This window comes from Panthera tigris, chromosome X (assembly GCF_018350195.1).
Source record: "Panthera tigris isolate Pti1 chromosome X, P.tigris_Pti1_mat1.1, whole genome shotgun sequence".
NCBI lineage: Eukaryota > Metazoa > Chordata > Mammalia > Carnivora > Felidae > Panthera > Panthera tigris.
The window spans coordinates 69,109,408-69,131,612 of record NC_056677.1 but is presented as its reverse complement, the minus strand read 5'-3'; the positions used below and the strand labels follow the sequence as shown (position 1 = coordinate 69,131,612).

The 22,205-nt window shown below is 35.3% G+C and overlaps 1 protein-coding gene across 1 annotated transcript in view; it reads left to right on the top strand.

Moving 5' to 3' along the window:
• RPS6KA6 (ribosomal protein S6 kinase A6) overlaps positions 1 to 22,205 on the top strand; it is a 225,582-nt gene that overhangs the window by 103,638 nt on the left and 99,739 nt on the right. Inside the window, exons 4-6 of the mRNA XM_007087880.3 lie at positions 2,284 to 2,365; positions 3,294 to 3,374; positions 4,815 to 4,894. Coding sequence (XP_007087942.2) covers positions 2,284 to 2,365; positions 3,294 to 3,374; positions 4,815 to 4,894 — 243 coding nt within the window. The remainder of the gene's footprint in view (positions 1 to 2,283; positions 2,366 to 3,293; positions 3,375 to 4,814; positions 4,895 to 22,205) is intronic.

Genomic DNA, 22,205 nt, shown 5'->3' with positions numbered 1-22,205 from the left:
CTGAACTTGTTTATGAGTTTTAGTAAGTTTTTTTGTGGAGTCCTTTGGGTTTTCTATATATGGTATCATGCCATCTACAAATAGTGAAAGTTTGATTCCTTCCAGCAAGGAAGAATTTGGATCCCTTGTGTTTCTCCTTCTTTTTTTTTTTCTCTGATTGCTGTGGATCAGACTTCCAGTACTATGTTAAATCAAAGTGGTGAGAGTGGATTTTCCTGTCTTGTTAGGAAAGCTCTCAGTTTTTCCCCATTGAAGATGATATTAGCTGTGTATTTGTCATATATGACCTTAATTAATATTGTGGTTTTCTCCCTCTAATCTTACTTTCTGGAGGGTTTTTATTATGAATGGATATTGTACTTTGTCAAACGCTTTTTCTGTGTCTTTTTAAATGATTGTAATGTTTTTGTCCTTTCTTTTAATAATGTTATGTATATGTTGATTGATTTATGAATATTGAACCACTGTTTTAACCCAAGAATAAATCCCAATTGGTCATGGTGAATGATGTTTTTTTTTTTTTAAGATTTTATTTTTAAGTTATTTCTACACCCACTGTGGGGCTTGAACTTACAACCCCGAGATTACTAGTTACATGCTCTACTGACTGAGACATCCAGACAACCTTGATTTTTTTTTTAAATCTATTGTGGATTAATTTTGCTAATATTCTGTTAAGAAGTTTTGCACCTGTATTCATCAGGGATATTGGCCTGTAGTTTTCTTTTTGTGGTGTCTGTCTGGTGTTGGTATCAGGGATATTGGCCTGTAGTTCTCTTTTTGTGGTGTCTGTCTGGTGTTGGTATCAGGGTAATGTTCACTAATAGAATGAATTTGGAATTTTTCCTTCTTTTTTCTAATTCTTAGAATAATTTGAGAAGAATATATATTAACTCTTATTTAAAGGTTTGATAGAACTCTGTGAAGCCATCTGGTCCTGAACTTTTGTTTGTTTGGATTTTTTTGATTACTGATTCATTTCATTGCTAGTAATTGGTCTGTTCAAGTTTTCTATTACTTCTTGTTTCAGTTTTTGTAATTTATAGTTTCTAGGAATTTATCCATTTCTTACAGGCTGTCCCAAATTGTTGGCATATAGTTTTTCATATTTGTATTTCATATTCTCCTACAACTGTTTGTATTTCTGTGGTGTTCGTTATTATTTCTTTTCTGTCATTTGTGATTTTATTCATTTGGGTCTTTTCTCTTTTCTTTTTGATAATCTGGCTAGAGGTTTATCAGTTTTATTAGTTGTTTCAAGGAGCCAACTCCTGCTTTCATTGATCTGTTCTATTGTTGTTGTTGTTTTTTTAGTTTCTATATAATTTATTTCAAAGCAGTGAACAACTTTCACTATTTTAAAAAAATGAAATCACCCTCTACTAGTAAATAACTCCTGTAAAATTTCCATCTATTAATATTTATCTTTATAACTGAGGCTTTTTAAAAACAGCTTTTTTTAATGTTTATTTATTTTTGAGAGAGAGACAGAGACAGAGAGAGACAGAGAGAGGCAGAGAGCAAGCCGAGGAAGAGCAGAGAGAGAGGGAGACACAGAATCCAAAACAGGCTCCAGGCTCTGAGCTGTCAGCACAGTTCCTGACATGGGGCTCAAACTCATGAACCACGAGACTATAACCTGAGCTGAGGTTGGATGCTTAACCGACTGAGCCACCCAGGCGCCCCTAGAAACTTAGCTTTAATGAGTCATAATTTTAATTTGAAAGTATGAGATATTATTACTTAAGCTTGCTCAGTAACAGTAAAGAGTTTAACTTTAATGTATTGGAATAATTAACCATCTTGATTCTTCAACCTGGCAGATAGATATTATTGCCTCTGATTTCTTACAGAAAATAAAATGTATGCTAACTTCTAAAATGGACGAATAAGGAAGTAGAAATGAAGATATCAAACTAAGAATTATATCATTTTTTGGTCTTTATTAAGGTAACAAAAAGGAGCTTGGGTCTTAAAAGGAGTTCCTTTAGATCAAATTGCCCTTCATTATGTTGCTTATCTTTTATGTAACAAACTTCTTAAAGTCCTTGACCATGTCATCTATTTTAATAATTTTCTTTCCTATGGTAATATGTATGAGAGTGTGATTTAGTAAATGAACGAAAATGAGAAAAAAATCAAGTAAGAGTATAATTTATAGAGAAAGATCTATCTTTATAAAATTAGAGAAAATGTAGGGCCTGAAACATGCACTAGTCTATGTGTATAGCAAGAATGTCTTGAAATGTGAATTTTACTTTTTTCAAAAAATTCCTCTGTTAGGTTTTTCTTGTTCGAAAGAAGACTGGTCCTGATGCTGGGCAGCTCTATGCAATGAAGGTGTTAAAAAAAGCTTCTTTAAAAGGTAGAAGATGAGAAAGTTTAATAAAATAGAATTTGATAAACCTTGTTTTAACAAATATGCTGTGTATTGCTTGTAAAAATTGAGTGCATTCAGTTTTCTTTAAACATTAGTAATTGTTACAGTTTTCTAGCCTGTAAGTGATATTTCTAGGTTTGATATTGGCATATACTATAATTTAGTGAGACTATACCCTGGTAAAAATTTAATGGTATAAAAGTGACACATTTTATTTTACTTAAAATGTACTTGTTTTATTAAGCTATATTATTTTTTTTCAAGTTTCTTAATTTTTTTCTGTTCTATTTGTGTTGGTTTTGCATACTGAAAAAGCACAACCACTTGGATACACATATATACACCATCTTCTAGGCTGTGATAACAATAACATTGCCCAGTTGTTTTTTTTTTATTTTTTTAATGTTTATTTATTTCTGAGAGAGAGAGACACAGAGCATGAGTGGGGGAGGGGCAGAGAGAGAGGGGGAGACACAGAATCCGAAGCAGGCTCCAGGCTCAGAGCTGTCAGCATAGAGCCCCACGCGGGGCTCAAACTCACAAACCGTGAGATCATAACCTGAGCCGAAGCCAATTGCTCAACCAACTGAGCCATCCAGGTGCCCCAACATTGCTCAGTTTTAATCAGTAAACACATTTGAACAATTGGAGACCAATACATAATAAATGCATATTAACCAAATACCTATTTATGTCACTTTAACCCATCTCTAGATCAAAAGTAAATTTGTTGGCTTTCTGATAGTATGGTAATTACTGTCTAGGAATATATAGACTGCAAATTTAGGTAAATTTAGGCACTTATAAAGTTGTATTTTATATTTTCATATTTTTGTTTGGTGAATTATTTATGAGATCTCTACTTAAATTTTATAAAGAAGAGTAATATATTCTACTCTTCTATAATTTTTAGTTCGAGACAGAGTTCGGACAAAGATGGAGAGGGATATACTGGTGGAAGTAAATCATCCATTTATTGTCAAATTACACTATGGTATGTAATTTTTTTTTAATTTATGGAATTAGAGAGTTAAGCTTTCCTTTCAAGCAATAATATAATAGGAAATAAATACTTCAAACTGATTTAATAATTCAACTATGTAAAACATATTCATCTGAAATAAGAATAAGAATTAATAACCAGCTTTGAATTGTATTTTCTGTATCTGTTGGTTAACTTGTCTAAGGTAATAAGATAGTATCTTCTGATTACCTGTTTGGTAGTATTTCTTTACTCTGCTATGCTGTACCTTTAATGATCTTAGGCTATAAAGTGTGACGGTTTATTCAAAGCATTTGGTGTTTGGATGTGTTCTTCTTACATGTTGTTCATAATGAGTATATTCATTTATTTCCTACTTCTATTGGAGAGGACAATGTAGGTATATTAGTCCATTTAAGTTATTCTCTCTTATATTTGGGGGGAGAAGAATACCAGTAAGAAGCAAGTAGGTATAATGGAAAGAACATGAATTTGGACTCCTACTGTTCTGAGTTTTAATCATGGCTCCATTGATAATTAAATGCATGCATGAGATTGTGAAGTTTGGTTTTCCTGGAGAATTCAAAGGTATATACATCATTAAATCACTGATACATTCTACAATGTCACTTTAAATTTTCGAGAGATAAAGTAGCAGTAGATTTAAAAAATTCTTAGGTAATTTTGAAAAATAATGCAGTAAAGTAGGTATTAAATTATTTTTATAAAAAACACTCAAGAAATGTCCACCCATTTTTCTTTTACTCCCTGTTATCCTAAATCTCTTCGTTAAATCTCTAGGGTGACATGACATTAATCAGTAAATACCAATTGTGTGCAAAACACTGTATTGAATGCAGTAGGCTCTAGAAGTGAAACGATCTCTGATCTCAAAAAAAATTATATCTATGGGAACACAGACATGTAAACGAATTACCTGTACATTCCAAAGTGGAGTTAAGAGAGACATAAATAAAGAACAATGATATCTCAAAAGCAGTACCAAATAATTCTTATGCAGAAGAGGGTAAAGATGCTAAAGGAAATGTGAAAAGAGAGAAATCCTTAATAGAGGAAAGCTTAATAGAGGAGTTGGCATTTTTGTTGAGCTTGAAAGAATTAGTAGAATTTCATTAGGTAGGGAGGCAGAGTTCAGGAAGTTTGCAATTGAACACCATTGATCCATAAATCAGGAAAATGATGGTGGTAGACATTTCTGTGTAAAGCCACATGCAAAGTTGATTATGTTCTGGGAAGGGGTTTATAGCTATTTCAACACTAAATTCAATTGTGAGATAATGTTACCCAATAACATTGGACCATTTGAACAAATTCTTAACTCCTTGATGGTGTTTAATGATAAAACTCTAAATTTGTTTATCAGTCAAAATTTATACTATGCTTGTTAAGCCTTTAAGATTGTTCTGTTACTACATTCTAATTTATAATTAGCCTTTCAGACTGAAGGGAAGCTGTATTTAATACTAGATTTTCTCAGGGGAGGAGATGTCTTTACAAGATTATCCAAAGAGGTGAGTATCTGTGAATTTTTACTATATTTTATTGAAACAAAAATCATTTTTGTTCTGATAATTAATTTTTCTATAGAAAATTTAAATAATTATTCTGTTTGTTTCACTGCATAGTATTTAGTGGATGTGCCAATTAATGGTATTTTCTGTCTTCCTGTCATTTAGATCCATCTCAATGTGCTACTCATTATTCCCTTAGGCACAAGATCAATATAAATAACTGGATGAAGTAGATAGGGACAAGCCTAGGATTTTGGCTACTCAAGCTACCAAAATGCCTCTGGGAGTAGCGTTTATTTTATTCATGTTTAAAACAGGTGTATGGAGGTATAATTGACATAGAATAAATTGCACATATTATGGTACATATCTGATAAAATTTGACATTCGTATATACCTGTGAAACCATCGTCACAATCAAGATAATAAGCTTATCCGTCGTCTCCAACCATTTTCTTGTGCCCCTTTGTTTTTCCTCCCTTCTGCCCCACTCCTACTGAATCTGATTTTTGTCATTGTTTGGTTTGCATTTTCTAGGATTTTATATAAATGGAATCATAGAGTATGTATTTTTTTTTTTGGTCTGGCGTATTTAGCTCAGAATAATTATTTTGAGATTCCACCATGGTGTTATATGTATCAGTGGTTCATTCATTTTTATTGCTGAGTAGTATTCCACTGTATGAATACGCCACAATTTGTTTATGCATTAATTTATTGATGGATGTTTGGATTGTTTGCAGTTTTGGGATATTACTAACAAAACTGCTACAAACATTCATGTACAAATGAGTGTATGGACATGTTTTCATATTTATGGTTAAATACCTAGGAGTATGACTGGGCTATTTGGTAGATGTATATTTTAACTTATTTTAAAGACACTGTCAAATTGTTTTCCAAGGTGGTATAACTTTTACACTCCCAGCAGCAACATATGAGAGTTTCAGTTGCTCCACATCCTTGCCAACCCTTGATATATGGTCAGTCTTGTTTACATTTTGGACATAAGTGTGTGTAGTGGTACCTTATTGTGGTTTTGAATTGCATAATTCTAATGACTGATGATTTTGAGAATTTTTCAGTGCACTTATTTGACAACTTTTTATTTTCTTTGGTAAAATATCTGTTTAAATCTTTGACCCATTTTTGAATTGAGTTCTTCTGAGTTTTGAGAGTCTTTATATATTTTGGACGGTAGGTCGTTTAACATATATGTTGTTTGCAAATATTTTCTTCTGGTCTGTAGTTTATCTTTTCATTCCCTTTAACAATTTCTTTCAAAAAGCAGTTCTTTTTAAAAAAGCAGAAGTTCCTAATTTTGATCAAGTCCAACTTAATTTTTTTATGAATTTTTTTATGAATTTTATGAATCTTTTATGAATTTGGTGTCCTATTTAAAAAATATTTGCCTAATCTCAGGTCACAAAGATTTTCTGTTTCCTACACAATTTGTAATTTTAGGTTTTACATTTAAGTTTATAATCCTTTAGTGTATGGTGCAGGTATGTGTTGAAGTCCTTTTTTTTTTTTCTTTTTTGCATGTACATACCCCATTGGTCTAGCATTATGATTAGAAAAGTCCATGCTTTCTTCACTGAATTACCTTGCATTTTTGTTGAAAATCAATTGATCATATATGTGAAGGTCTGTTTCTGGACACTCTATTTTGTTCTGTTGATCTATTTGTCTATCTTGATTTCAATACCACGTGATTTCTTGATTACCTTTATAATATGTCTTAAAGTAAGGTAGTGCAAATCCTTGAGCTTTGCTCTTCTTTTTCAAAGTTGTTTTGCCTCTTCTGGGTCCTTTGCATTTCCATATCAATTTTAAAATCAGCTCTTCACTTTCTACAAAAAAGCTTACTGTGGATTGCATTGAACCTCTAAGTCAATTTGCAAATAATTTACATTTTCATAACATTGAGTCTCCCAATCCACGAATATATTTTTTTCCAGTTTTTGAGTCTTCTTTAATTTCTCTCAGCAATATCTTGTCATTTTAAGTCTATAGGTTGTCATTTCAGTCTATAAGTCTTATGCATTTATTAATCAAATTTACCTGTTTCCTTTTAAAAATGCCATTGTAGGGGCGCTTGGGTGGCTCAGTCAGTTGAGCGTCCAACTTCGACTCAGGTCATGATCTCACAACTCGTGGGTTTGAGCCCCGCGTCCGGCTCTGTGCTGACAGTTTGGAGCCTGGAGCCTGCTTCGGATTCTGTGTCTCCCTCTTTCTCTGCCCCTTCCCCACTCATATTCTGTCTCCATCTCTCCCAAAAATAAACATTAAAAAAAATAAAAAAATAAAAAAATAAAAATGCTATTGTAAATGGAATTGCTTTCTTACTAATTTCATTTTCAAGTTGGATGGAAATACAATTGATGTTTTGCATACTGAATTTGTGTCCCACAGTTTAATTGAACTTCCTTATTACACCTAACAGCTTTTTTTTTTGTAGACTCCATAGAATTTTCTATTTGTAATCTGCAAATAAGGAGTTTTTACTTCTTTTCCATTATCTACATCATTTCTTTCTTTTATTTGTCTTTGCTGCACTGGCTGGGCTCTCCAGTTCAGTGTTCTATTGAATTGATAAGAGCAGACACTCTTGCCTTATTTCTGGTCTTAGGGGAAAAGCATAATTTTAGCATAAGTTATAAAGTTAAGTATAGGTCTTTTTACATGTTCTTTACCAAGTGAAAGTTCCTTTCTGTTACTTGTTTGTTGTATGTTAGATTTTGTAATATTTAATTATTTATTTTTTCTTTTTTCCCCAAGTGTTTATTTATTTATGTGGGAGCAAGGAAAGGGCAGAGAGAGAGGGAGAGAGAGAATTCCAAGCAGGCTCCATGCTGTCAGCAAAGAGCCCGATGCAGGGGTCAGTCCCACAAACCATGAGATCATGACATGAGCCAAAATCAGGAACTGGATGCTCAACCGACTGAACCACCCAGGCGCCCCTGTAATATTCTTTTACTGCCATTATTGAGATGTTATATATTTTTTCTTCTTTAATGTTTTAAACAATGTAATGTTGAATTACATTGATTGATTGTCAAATGTTGAAGCAATCTTGCCTGTGGATGAACCCCCAACATGTAATCATGATGCATTATCTTTTTTGCATATTGGTGGGTGATATTTCCTAAATGTTTGTTAAGAATTTTTACATTTATTTTTATGAGGGACATTTGACTATAGATTTTGTGTATTGTTTATGTCTTGTTTTGATATCAGAGCAAATCTGGTTTTATAGAATGAGTTGGGTAGTGTTTTCTCCTGTTCTGTTTTTTTTTAGAGAATTCAATGTTAAATTGTTATTAAAGTCTAGAAGAATTCAATGTTAAATTGTTACTAAATGATTGGTAGAATTCACCAGTGAATCTATCTGGCCTGAAGTTTTTTAATGGTAAGATGTTTTAACTACATATTCAATTTGTTTAAGAGACTTGGAGGTATTAAGTTTATCTTTTTTTTTTTTTTTTTTTGAGTGAGCTTTGGTATCTTTGCCTTTTAAAAATTTAACCATTTAACCATTTTAGCAAATTTATCAAATTCACTGGCATGAAATTGTTCATAATACTCTCTTATTATCCTTTTTATAGCAGTAGAAGCATTAATGATACTTGTATCACCATACCTGATGTTCTTATTTTGTCTCTTCTCTCTTTTTTATCTTGCTTAGCCTTGCTAGAGGTTTATCAATTTTATTTTATTTTTTCTCAACAAATCAACTGGCTTTGGGCTTCACTGATTTTTTATTCTATTTCATTGTTTTCCACAGTAACTTTTATTACTTCATTTTTTTCCTGCTTACTATATATTTCACTAACTTTTCTGGTTTTTAAGATGGAAGCTGAAGTTACTAATTTGAGACCTTTCATCTTTCCTAACGTAGGTGTATACTGTTTTAACCATCTCTCTGAACAATGCTTTAGCATTATCCCACATATTTTGATATGTGATGTTTTTATTTTCCTTCAGTTTCACATACTTTCTAATTTCCTTTTTATTTTTTCTTTGACTCATGGGGTATTTAGAAGTATGTTATTTAATTTATAAATATTTTGGCATTTTCCAGATAACTTTGTATTATTGACTTCTAATTTATTTTCCTTGTAGTCATAAACCATAGTTTGTATGACTTCAATTCCCTTAAATTCACTGATAATTATTTTATGCTTCAGTATATAGTATATTTTTGTAAATGTTCTGTGTATACTTAAGGAGAATGTGTATTCTGATTTCGAGTAGTGGAAGGTCCTAAATGCAATTAGATCAAGTTGGCTGATAGTGGTATTAAGTCTACTGCATTCTTAATTTTTTGCCTATATATTCTATAAATGTTTGTGTTACAGAGATTGAAAACTTTGACTATAATTATATATTTATCTTTTTTTCTGTTAATTTTAAATTTCTGTTAAGTTTTGGTTTATGTATTTCAAAGTTCTGTTACAAGTGTGTAAATTTTTGGGATTATCATTTCTTTTTGATAAACTGATAGCTTTATTATTATGAGATGACTTATTTTAACACTGTTAATGTACTTAAAGCAATTATCCTTGCTTTTTATCCAATCTGAAAATCTATGCCTTTTAATTTTAATTTGAGTATTATACCTGTTACATTTAATATGATTATTGATTTGGCTGTGTTTAAATCTCCAATTTTGCTGTTTATGTGGGTTTTTTTGTCTCATCTGTTCTTAGTTTTTCCCTATTTTCTGCCTTATTTTTAAATTGATGTACAACTTTATATTAGTGTCAGGTGTACAACAATGATTTGACACTTGTGTACACTGCAAATTGATCACCAGTAAATCTAGTCATCATATTTCACCACAAAAAGTTACCAATTTTTTTTCTTGTGCTAAGAATTTTCAAGATCTATTCTTGTGTCATCTATAAATATTCACTACAATACCACTGACTGTAGTCACCATGCTGCACACCACATACCCACCACCTATTTGTTTATCACAACTGAAGTTTGTACCTACTGACCCCCCCTCACCCATTCCTCCACTCACCAACCATCCTCTGTCAGGCAGCCACCACTCTTCTCATTTCCATGACTTTTATTATATTTGTTTGTTTTGTTTTTTAGATTACACTTGAAATAATATGATATTTGCGATTCTTTGTCTGACTTATTTCATGTAGCATAACACCCTCAAGGTCCACCCGTGTTGTTACAAATGGAAAAATTTCCTTCTTTTTTATGGCTAGGTAGTACTCCATTGTATACATATACCACCTCTTCTTTATCCATTCATAAATCAATGGACACTTAACATGATTTCCGTATATTGGCTGTTGTAAGTAATGCTATAGCAAGCATAAGGGTGGACATCTTTTCAAATTGGTGTTTATATTTCCTGTGGGTAAATATCCAGCCTTGAAATTGCTAGATCACATGGTAGTTCTGTTTTTCAATTTTTTGAGGAATCTTCATATACTGGTTTGCATAGTGGCCATACCAATTTACATTCCTACAAACAGTGCACAAGTGATCCATTTTCTCCACATCATCCTCAACAGTTATTATTCTTTTCTTTTTGATGATAGCCATTCTAACAGGTGTGAGGCAATATCTCATTGTGCATTTGATTTGCATTTCCCTGATGATTAGTACTGTCTTCTTTAAAAATATGTCTATTCAGATCTTCTGATCATTTTTTAAAATCAAATTGTTTTTTTATTTTTTGGTGATGAGTTGCAGGAGTTCATTTTATATTTTGGATAGTAATACCTTACCAAATATGTGACTTGCAAATATTAGTATGTTGCCTTTTCATTTCATTGATATTTTTCTTTGCTGTGCAGGAGCTTTTTTGTTTGATGTGGTCCCACTTGTTTATTTTTGCTGTTGTTACCTTTGGAGTCAGATTAAAAAAAAAACATTAAGATCAATGTCAAGGAGTTTTTACTGCCTAAGTTTTCTTTCAGGAGTTTTATGGTTTTGGGTCCTATGTTTAACTCTTTAATCCATTTTAACTTAATTTTCTTTGTGTGTATGGTATAAGATATTAATCTAGTTGCATTGTTTTCATGTGGCTATCCAGTTTTCCCAACAACATTTATTAAAGAGACTATCTTTTCTCCCTTGTATATTCTTACCTCCTTTATCATAAGTTAGTTGGTCATATATGTATAGGTTTATTTTTGGATTCTGTTCTATTAAGGGATGTGTCTATTTTTATGTCAATACCATATTATTTTGCTTACTATAGCTTTGTAATGTAGTTTTAACTCAGGGAGCTTGATGACTACATTTTTTTTTTCTTTCTCAGGGTTGCTTTGGATATTTAAGATCTTTTATTATTCCAAACAGATTTTAAAATTGTTCATTCTAACTTTCTTCAATAATGCCTTTGGAATTATAGTGGGATAGCATTGAATTTGTACATTTTTCTTGGATAATGTGGACATTTTAACAGTATTAATTCTTCTGATCTGTAAGTGGAGAATATTGTTCCATTTATTTGTGACCTTTTCAATTTATTTATTTATTTTTTTTTAATTTTCCAGTTAGTAAACATACAGTGTAGTCTTGGTGTCAGTAGTAGAACCCAGTGATTCATCTCTTACATGTGATAGAGCTCATCTCAAAAAGTTCCCTCCTTTATGCCTTTCACCCATTTAACTCACCCCCTCCAGCAACCCTCAGTTTGTTCTATGTATTTAAGAGTTTCTTATGGTTTTCTCCCCCTCTGTTTTGATCTAATTTTTCCTTCCCTTCCCCTATGTTCATCTGTTGAGTTTACCAAATTCCATATGTGAATGAAATTATGTGTTATGTCTTTATCAGACTGACTTAGCACACTACTCTCCAGTTCCATCCATATTGTTGCAAATGGTAAGATTTTATTCTTTTCATCACCAAGTAGTGTACCATGTTGTATGTACATCTTCTTAATCCATTCATCAGTTGAAGGACATTTGGGCTCTTTCTATAATTTGGCTATTGTTGAAAGCACTGCTATAAACATTGGGGCACACATGCCCCTTCAAATCAGCATTTTTGTATCCTTTGAATAAATTCCTAGTAGTGCAATTGCTGGGTTGTAGGGTAGTTCTATTTTTAATTATTTAAAATTAAAAATGGAACCTCCATATTGTTTTCCAGAATAGCTGCACCAGTTTGCATTCCTACCAACAGTACAAAAGGGTTCCCCTTTCTCCACGTTCTTGCCCAAATCTATTGTTTCCTGAGTTGATTTTAGCCATTCTGACTGATATCTGTTTGTGGTTTTGATTTGTATTTCCCTGATTATGAGTGATGTTGAGCCTCTTTTCATGTGTCATTTAGCCATCTGGATGACTTCTTTGGAAAAGTGTGTCTATTTGCGTTTTCTACCCATTTATTCACTGGATATTTGTTTTTTTTTGGGTGTTGAGTTTGGTAAGATCTTTATAGATTTTGAATACTCATCCTTTATCTGATATATCATTTGCAAATATCTTCTTCTATTCCATCAGATCCCCTTTAGTTTTGTTGATTGCTTCCTTTGCCGTTCAGAAGCTTTTTATCTTGATGAGGTCCCAATAGTTCATTTCTGCTTTTATTTCTCTTGCCACTGGAGACACGTCAAGTAAGAAGTTGCCGTGGTCTAGGTGAAAGTGGTTGCTGCCTGTATTCTCCCATAGGATTTTGATGGTTTCCAGTATCACATTTAGATCTTTCATCTATTTTGAATTTATTTTTGTATGGTTTAAGAACGTGGTCCAGGTTCATTCTTCTGTATGTTGCTGTCCAGTTCTCCCAGCATCATTCGTCTTTTTGCCATTGGATACTCTTTTCTGTTTTATTGAAGATTAGTTGACCATATATCTGTGAGTCCATTTCTGGGTTCTTTATTCCATTGGTCTATAGGTCTGTTTTGTGCCAATACCATCCTATCTTAATGATATTGCTTTGCAATACAGGTTAAAAGTCTGGGATTGTGATGTCTCTACTTTGGTTCTTTTTCAACATCACTTTGGCTATTCAGGGTCTTTGTGGTTACATACAAATTTTAGGATTGTTTGTTCTAGCTCTGTGAAGAATGCTGGTATTATTTGGGTAGGGATTGCATTAAATGTGTTGATTGCTTTGGGGAGTATTAATATTTTAACAATATTTGTTCTTCCAGTCCATGAGCATGGAATGCTTTTCCATTTCTTTATGTGTTCTTCAATTTCTTTCATCAGCTTTCTATAGTTTTCAGCATAAAAATCTTTACGTCTTTGGTCAGGTTTAATCCTAGGTATTTTATCATTTTTGTTACAATTGTAAATGGGATCGATTCCTTGATACCTCTGTCTGTTGCTTCATTATTGGTGTATAGAAATGTAACTGATTTCTGTATGTTGATTTTATGTCCTACGACTTTGCTGAATTCATGCATCAGCTCTAGCAGTATTTCTTTTTCTTTTTTCTTTTTTTTTGTGGAGTATTTCGGGTTTTCCATGTAGAGTATCATGTCATCTGCAAAGAGTAAAAGTTTAACTTTCTCCTTGCCAATTTGTATGCCATTTACTTCGTTTTGTTTTCTGATTGCTGAGGCTAGGACTACCAACACTATGTTGAACAACAAGTGGTGAGAGTGGACATCCCTATCATGTTCCTGATCTTTTGGGGAAAGCTCTCAGTTTTTCCACAATGAGGTTAATATTAGCTGTGGGCTTTTCATGTATGGCTTTCATGACGTTAAGGTATGCTTCTTCTATACCTACTTTCTGGAGTGTTTTTATCAGGAAATGATGCTATATTTTCTCAACTGCTTTTTTTTGCATCTATTGACTGGATCATATGGTCCTTACCCTTTCTTCTATTAATGTGATGCATCACATTGATTGATTTGCAAATATTGAACCAGCCCTGCAGCCAAGGAATGATTTAAAGTTGATCATGATGAATAATTCTTCTAATATACTGTTCATTTTGATTTCCTAGTATCTTGTTAAGAAATTTTGTATCTAGGTTAACATGAATATTAGCATGTAATTCTCCTTTTTAGTGGGGTTTTGTCTGGTTTGGAATCAATATAATGCTTGGTTCATAGAATGAATTTAGAACTTTTCCTTCCATTTCTATTTTTGGAACATTTTGAGGAGAATATGTATTTACTCTTCCTTAAATTCTGGTAGAATTCCCCTGGGAAGCCATCTGGCCCAGGATGCTTACTTGTTGGAAGATATTTGATAACTCATTCAATTTCTTTGCTGGGTTGTAGCAAATTTTCTAATTCTTCTTGTTTGAATTTTTGTAGTGTGTGGATGTTTAGAAATTTCTCCATTTCGTCCAGATTGTCCAGTTTTTTGGCAGATAATTTTTCATACTATTCTCTTATAATTGTTTGTGTTTCTGTGGTGTTGGTTGTGGTCTCTCCTTGTTCATTTGCGATTTGATTTATTTGGGTCCTCTCTCTTTTCTTATTTTTTTATTTTTTAATATATGAAATTTACTGTCAAATTGGTTTCCATACAACACCCAGTGCTCATCCCAAAAGGTGCCCTCCTCAATACCCATCACCCAGCCTGCCCTCCCTCCCACCCCCCATCAACCCTCAGTTTGTTCTCAGTTTTTAACAGTCTCTTATGCTTTGGCTCTCTCCCAATCTAACCTCTTTTTTTTTTTCCTTCCCCTCCCCCATAGGTTTCTGTTACGTTTCTCAGGATCCACATAAGAGTGAAACCATATGGTATCTGTCTTTCTCTGTATGGCTTATTTCACTTAGCATCACACTCTCCAGTTCGATCCACGTTGCTACAAAAGGCCATATTTCATTTTTTCTCATTGCCATGTAGTATTCCATTGTGTATATAAACCACAATTTCTTTATCCATTCATCAGTTGATGGACATTTAGGCTCTTTCCATAATTTGGCTATTGTTGAGAGTGCTGCTATAACCATTGGGGTACAAGTGCCCCTATGCATCAGTACTCCTGTATCCCTTGGATAAATTCCTAGCAGTGCTATTGCTGGGTCATAGGGTAGGTCTATTTTTAATTTTCTGAGGAACCTCCACACTGCTTTCCAGAGCGGCTGCACCAATTTGCATTCCCACCAACAGTGCAAGAGGGTTCCCGTTTCTCCACATCCTCTCCAGCATCTATAGTCTCCTGATTTCTTCATTTTGGCCACTCTGACTGGCATGAGGTGATCTCTGAGTGTGGTTTTGATTTGTATTTCCCTGATAAGGAGCGACGTTGAACATCTTTTCATGTGCCTGTTGGCCATCCGGATGTCTTCTTTAGAGAAGTGTCTATTCATGTTTTCTGCCCATTTCTTCACTGGGTTATTTGTTTTTCGGGTGTGGAGTTTGGTGAGCTCTTTATAGATTTTGGATACTAGCCCTTTGTCCGATATGTTATTTGCAAATATCTTTTCCCATTCCGTTGGTTGCCTTTTAGTTTTGTTCGTTGTTTCCTTTGCTGTGCAGAAGATTTTATCTTCATAAGGTCCCAGTAATTCATTTTTGCTTTTAATTCCCTTGCCTTTGGGGATGTGTCGAGTAAGAGATTGCTACGGCTGAAGTCAGAGAGGTCTTTTCCTGCTTTCTCCTCTAAGGTTTTGATGGTTTCCTGTCTCACATTCTTTATCCATTTTGAGTTTATTTTTTGAGTTTATCCATTTTGAGTTTATTTTTGTGAATGGTGTGAGAAAGTGGTCTAGTTTCAACCTTCTGCATGTTGCTGTCCAGTTCTCCCAGCACCATTTGTGAAAGAGACTGTCTTTTTTCCATTGGATGGTTTTTCCTGCTTTGTCAAAGATTAGTTGGCAATACGTTTGTGGGTCTAGTTCTGGGGTTTCTATTCTATTCCATTGGTCTATGTGTCTGTTTTTATGCCAATACCATGCTGTCTTGATGATTACAGCTTTGTAGTAGAGGCTAAAGTCTGGGATTGTGATGCCTCCTGCTTTGGTCTTCTTCTTCAAAATTACTTTGGCTATTCGGGGCCTTTTGTGGTTCCATATGAATTTTAGGATTGCTTGTTCTGGTTTCGAGAAGAATGCTGGTGCAATTTTGATTGGGATTGCATTGAATGTGTAGATAGCTTTGGGTAGTATTGACATTTTGACAATATTTATTCTTCCAATCCATGAGCAGGGAATGTCTTTCCATTTCTTTATATCTTCTTCAATTACCTGCATAAGCTTTCTATAGTTTTCAGCATACAGATCTTTTACATCTTTGGTTAGATTTATTCCTAGGTATTTTATGCTTCTTGGTGCAATTGTGAATGGGATCAGTTTCTTTATTTGTCTTTTTCTGTTGCTTCATTGTTAGTGTATAAGAATGCAACTGATTTCTGTACATTGATTTTGTATCCTGCAACTTTGCTGAATTCATGTATCAGTTCTAGCAGACTTTTGGTGGAGTCTATCGGATTTTCCATGTATAATATCATGTCATCTGCAAAAAGCGAAAGCTTGACTTCATCTTTGCCAATTTTGATGCCTTTGATTTCCTTTTGTTGTCTGATTGCTGATGTTAGAACTTCCAGCACTATGTTAAACAACAGCGGTGAGAGTGGGCATCCCTGTCGTGTTCCTGATCTCAGGGAAAAAGCTCTCAGTTTTTCCACTTTGAGGATGATGTTAGCTGTGGGCTTTTCATAAATGGCTTTTATGATCTTTAGGTATGTTCCTTCTATCCCGACTTTCTCAAGGTTTTTATTAAGAAAGGGTGCTGGATTTTGTCAAAGGCCTTTTCTGCATCGATTGACAGGATCATATGGTTCTTCTCTTTTTTTTTTTTGTTAATGTGATGTATCACGTTGATCGATTTGCAAATGTTGAACCAGGCCTGCATCCCAGGAATGAATCCCACTTGATCATGGTGAATAATTCTTTTTATATGCTGTTGAATTCGATTTGCTAGTATCTTATTGAGAATTTTTGCATCCATATTCATCAGAGATATTGGCCTGTAGTTCTCTTTTTTTTACTGGGTCTCTGTCTGGTTTAGGAATCAAAGTAATACTGGCTTCATAGAATGAGTCTGGAAGTTTTCCTTCCTTTTCTATTTCTTGGAATAGCTACAGAAGGATAGGTATTATCTCTGCTTTAAAAGTCTGGTAGAACTCCCCTGGGAAGCCATCTGGTCCTGGACTCTTATTTGTTGGGAGATTTTTGATAACCGATTCAATTTCTTCGCTGGTTATGGGTCTGTTCAAGCTTTCTATTTCCTCCTGATTGAGTTTTGGAAGAGTGTGGGTGTTTAGGAATTTGTCCATTTCTTCCAGGTTGTCCAACTTGTTGGCATACAATTTTTCATAGTATTCCCTGATAATAGTTTGTATCTCTGAGGGATTGGTTGTAATAATTCCATTTTCATTCATGATTTTATCTATTTGGGTCATCTCCATTTTCTTTTTGAGAAGCCTGGCTAGAGGTTTGTCAATTTTGTTTATTTTTTCAAAAAACCAACTCTTGGTTTCGTTGATCTGCTCTACAGTGTTTTTAGATTCTATATTGTTTATTTCTGCTCTGATCTTTAATATTTCTCTTCTTCTGCTGGGTTTAGGCTGCCTTTGCTGTTCTGCTTCTATTTCCTTTAGGTGTGCTGTTAGATTTTGTATTTGGGATTTTTCTTGTTTCTTGAGATAGGCCTGGATTGCAATGTATTTTCCTCTCAGGACTGCCTTCGCTGCGTCCCAAAGCGTTTGGATTGTTGTATTTTCAATTTTGTTTGTTTCCATATATTTTTTAATTTCTTCTCTAATTGCCTGGTTGACCCACTCATTCGTTAGTAGGGTGTTCTTTAACCTCCATGCTTTTGGAGGTTTTCCAGACTTTTTCCTGTGGTTGATTTCAAGCTTCATAGCATTGTGGTCTGAAAGTATGCATGGTATAATTTCAATTCTTGTAAACTTATGAAGGGCTGTTTTGTGACCCAGTATATGATCTATCTTGGAGAATGTTCCATGTGCACTCGAGAAGAACGTATATTCTGTTGCTTTGGGATGCAGAGTTCTAAATATATCTGTCAAGTCCATCTGATCCAATGTATCATTCAGGGCCCTTGTTTCTTTATTGACCGTGTGTCTAGATGATCTATCCATTTCTGTAAGTGGGGTGTTAAAGTCCCCTGCAATGACCACATTCTTATCAATAAGGTTGCTTATGTTTATGAGTAATTGTTTTATATATCTGGGGCTCCGGTATTTGGCGCATAGACATTTATAATAGTTAGCTCTTCCTGGTGGATAGACCCTGTGATTATTATATAATGCCCTTCTTCATCTCTTGTTACAGCCTTTAATTTAAAGTCTAGTTTGTCTGATATAAGTATGGCTACTCCAGCTTTCTTTTGGCTTCCAGGAGCATGATAAATAATTCTCCATCCCCTCACTCTCAATCTAAAGGTGTCCTCAGATCTAAAATGAGTCTCTTGTAGACAGCAAATAGATGGGTCTTGTTTTTTTATCCATTCTTATACCCTATGTCTTTTGGTTGGCGCATTTAATCCATTTACATTCAGTGTTATTATAGAAAGATGCGGGTTTAGAGTCATTGTGATGTCCGTATGTTTTATGCTTGTAGTGATGTCTCTGGTACTTTGTCTCACAGGATCCCCCTTAGGATCTCTTGTAGGGCTGGTTTCGTGGTGACAAATTCCTTCAGTTTTTGTTTGTTTGGGAAGACCTTTATCTCTCCTTCTATTCTAAATGACAGACTTGCTGGATAAAGGATTCTCGGCTGCATATTTTTTCTGTTTAGCACACTGAAGATATCGTGCCAAGCCTTTCTGGCCTGCCACGTTTTAAAGGAGAGATCAGTCACGAGTCTTATAGGTCTCCCTTTATATGTGAGGGCACGTTTATCCCTTGCTGCTTTCAGAATTTTCTCTTTATCCTTGTATTTTGCCAGTTTCACTATGATATGTCATGCAGAAGATCGATTCAAGTTACATCTGAAGGGAGTTCTCTGTGCCTCTTGGATTTCAATGCCTTTTTCCTTCCCCAGTTCAGGGAAGTTCTCAGCTATAATTTCTTCAAGTACCCCTTCAGCACCTTTCCCTCTCTCTTCCTCCTCTGGGATACCAATTATGCGTATATTATTTCTCTTTAGTGTATCACTTAGTTCTCTAATTTTCCCCTCATACTCCTGGATGTTTTTATCTCTCTTTCTCTCAGCTTCCTCTTTTTCCATAACTTTATCTTCTAGTTCACCTATTCTCTCCTCTGCCTCTTCAATCTGAGCCGTCGTCGTTTCCATTTTGTTTTGCATTTCATTTAAAGCGCTTTTCAACTCCTCGTGACTGTTCCTTAGTCCCTTGATCTCTGTGGCAAGAGATTCTCTGCTGTCCTCTATACTGTTTTTAAGCCCAGCGATTAATTTTATGACTATTATTCTAAATTCACTTTCTGTTATATTATTTAAATCCTTTTTGATCAGTTCATTAGCTGTTGTTATTTCCTGGAGATTCTTCTGAGGAATTCTTCCGTTTGGTCATTTTGGATAGTCCCTGGAGTGGTGAGGACCTGCAGGGCACTTCCCCTGTGCTGTGGTGTATAACTGGAGTTGGTGGGCGGGGCTGCAGTCCGACCTGATGTCTGCCCCCAGCCCACTGCTGGGGCCACAGTCAGACTGGTGTGTGCCTTCTCTTCCCCTCTCCTTGGGGCGGGATTCACCGTGGGGTGGCGTGTCCTGTCTGGGCTACTTGCACACTGCCAGGCTTGTGGTGCTGGGGATCTGGCGTATTAGCTGGGGTGGGTAGGCAAGGTGCATGTGGGCAGGAGGGGCAGGCTTAGCTTGCTTTTCCTTACGTAATCCACTTCAGGAGGGGCCCTGTGGCAGCGGGAGGGAGTCAGATCCGCTGCCGGAGGTTTGGCTCCGCAGAAGCACAGAGTTGGGTGTTTGCGCAGAGCGAGCAAGTTCCCTGGCAGGAACTGGTTCTCTTTGGGATTTTGGCTGGGGGATGGGCGAGGGAGATGGCGCTGGCGAGCGCCTTTGTTCCCCGCCAAGCTGAGCTCTGCCATCTGGGGGCTCAGCAGCTCTCCCTCCCTTTGTCCTCCAGCCTTCCCACTTTCTGAGCAGAGCTGTTAACTTATGACCTCCCAGACGCTAAGTCGCGTTTGCTGTCAGAACACAGTCCGTCCGGCCCCTCCGCTTTTGCCAGCCAGACTCGGGGGCTCTGCTTGGCCGGCGAGCCGCCCCTCCGCCCTGGCTCCCTCCCGCCAGTCCGTGGAGCGCGCACCGCCTCGCCGCCCTTCCTACCCTCTTCCGTGGGCCTCTCGTCTTCGCTTGGCTCCGGAGACTCCCTTCTGCTAATCCTCTGGCGGTTTTCTGGGTTCTTTAGGCAGGTGTAGGTGGAATCTAAGTGATCAGCAGGACGCGCGGTGAGCCCAGCGTCCTCCTACGCCACCATCTTCCCCTGCACCTCTCTTTTCTTTTTGATAGTCCATATAGTGCTTTATCAATTTTGTTTATTCTTTCAAAAAAACAGCTCTTAGTTTAATTAACGTGTTATACTATTTATTATTATTATTATTATTATTATTATTATTATCATTATGTATTGTTTATTTCTGCACTGTTCCTTATTATTTCCCTTCTTCTGCTGGCTTTGGGGTTTATTCAGTGCTCCTTTTCTAAGTCCTTTAGGTGTAAGGTTAGGTTGTGTATTTGGGAACTTTCTTGCTTCTTGAGATTGGGCTGAATTGCAAGGTATTTTCCTCTTAGGCCTGCATCCAAAAGGGTTTGGACTATTGTGTTTTAATTTTCATTTGCTTCCATGTATTTTTTAATTTCTTCTTTAATTTCCTGGGTAACCCATTCATTCTTTAGTAGGATGGTCTTTAACCTCTATGTATTTGAGAGATTTCCATTTTTTTTCTTGTGGTTGACTTCAAGTTTCATAGTATTGTGATCTGAAAATATGCATGGTATGATCTTGATCTTTTTGTACCTGTTGAGAGTTATTTTGTGACACAGTATATGATCTGTTTTGGAGAATGTTCCATGTTCACTCAAGAAGAATGTGTATTCTGCTGCTTTAAGATGAAGTGTTCTGAATATATCTGTGAAGTCTATCTGGTCCAATGTGTCATTCAGGGTTGTAGTTTCCTCATTGATTTTCTGCCTAGATGATCTGTCCATTGCTGTTAATGGAGTACTAAAATCTCCTACAATTTTGATAGCATTATCCATAAGCTGGCTTATGATTGTGATTAATTGATTCATATATTTGGGTGCTATCATATTGGGGGCATAAATATTTATAATGCTATCAAGTTCTTCTTGATGGATAGACCCTTTAATTATGATATAATGCCCTTCATTTCTTGTTACAGTCTTTGGTTTCAAATCTAGTTTGTCTGATATAAGTATGGCTACTTTGGCTTTCTTTTGATGTTTGTTAGCATGTAGATGGTTCTCCATCACCTCACTTTCACTCTTCAGGTGTCTAAGTCTAAAATGAGTCTCTTGTAGGCAGCATATAGATGTATCTTTTTTTTTAATCAATTCTTATGTCCTGTACTTTTTTGATTGGGGCATTTAGTTCATTTATATTCAGAGTGATTTTAGAAATATATGAATTTAGTGCCATCGTGTTATCTATAGATTTCATGTTTGTTATGATGTCTCTGGTCTTTTTCAGTCTTTGCTGCTTTCCACTCTCACGGTCCCCCTTAGGATCTATTACCAGGCTATTTTAGTACTCAAGAACTCCCATAGTTTTTGGTTGTCTGGGAAAGTCTTTATTTCTCCTTCTATTCTGAATGACAGCTTTGCTGTGTAAAGGATTCTTGGCTCCATAGTTTTTATGTTCAGCACATTGAGTATTTCCTGTTACTCCCTTCTGGCCTGCCAAGTTTCATTGGACAGGTTCTACTAAGAGGTTCTACTAACCTTATGTATCTACCCATGTAGGTTAAGAAATGTTTGTCCCTAGCTGTTTTCAGAATTCTCTGTCTTTGTATTTTGCAAGTTTCACTATGATATTTTGTGGTGTTGACCTGTTTTTGTTGATTTTGAAGGGAGTTCTCTGTGCCTCTTGGACTTGGATACCTGTTTCCCTTCCCGGATTAGGGACGTTCTCAGCTATACTTTGTTCAAATAAACCTTCTGACCCTTTCTCTTGCTCTTCTTCTGGAACTCCATTGACACAGATATTTTCATTTCATGGAATCACTTAGCTCTCCAATTCTCCCCTTGTGATCTAGTAATTTCCTTTCACTATTTTTTCAGATTTATTATTTTTCATAATTTTTCTTTTATTTCACCTATTCTCTCATCTGCTTCTTTCATCCTTATTGTCATTGTATCTAATTTATTTTGCATTTCAGTTGTAGCATTTCTAAATTCATCCTG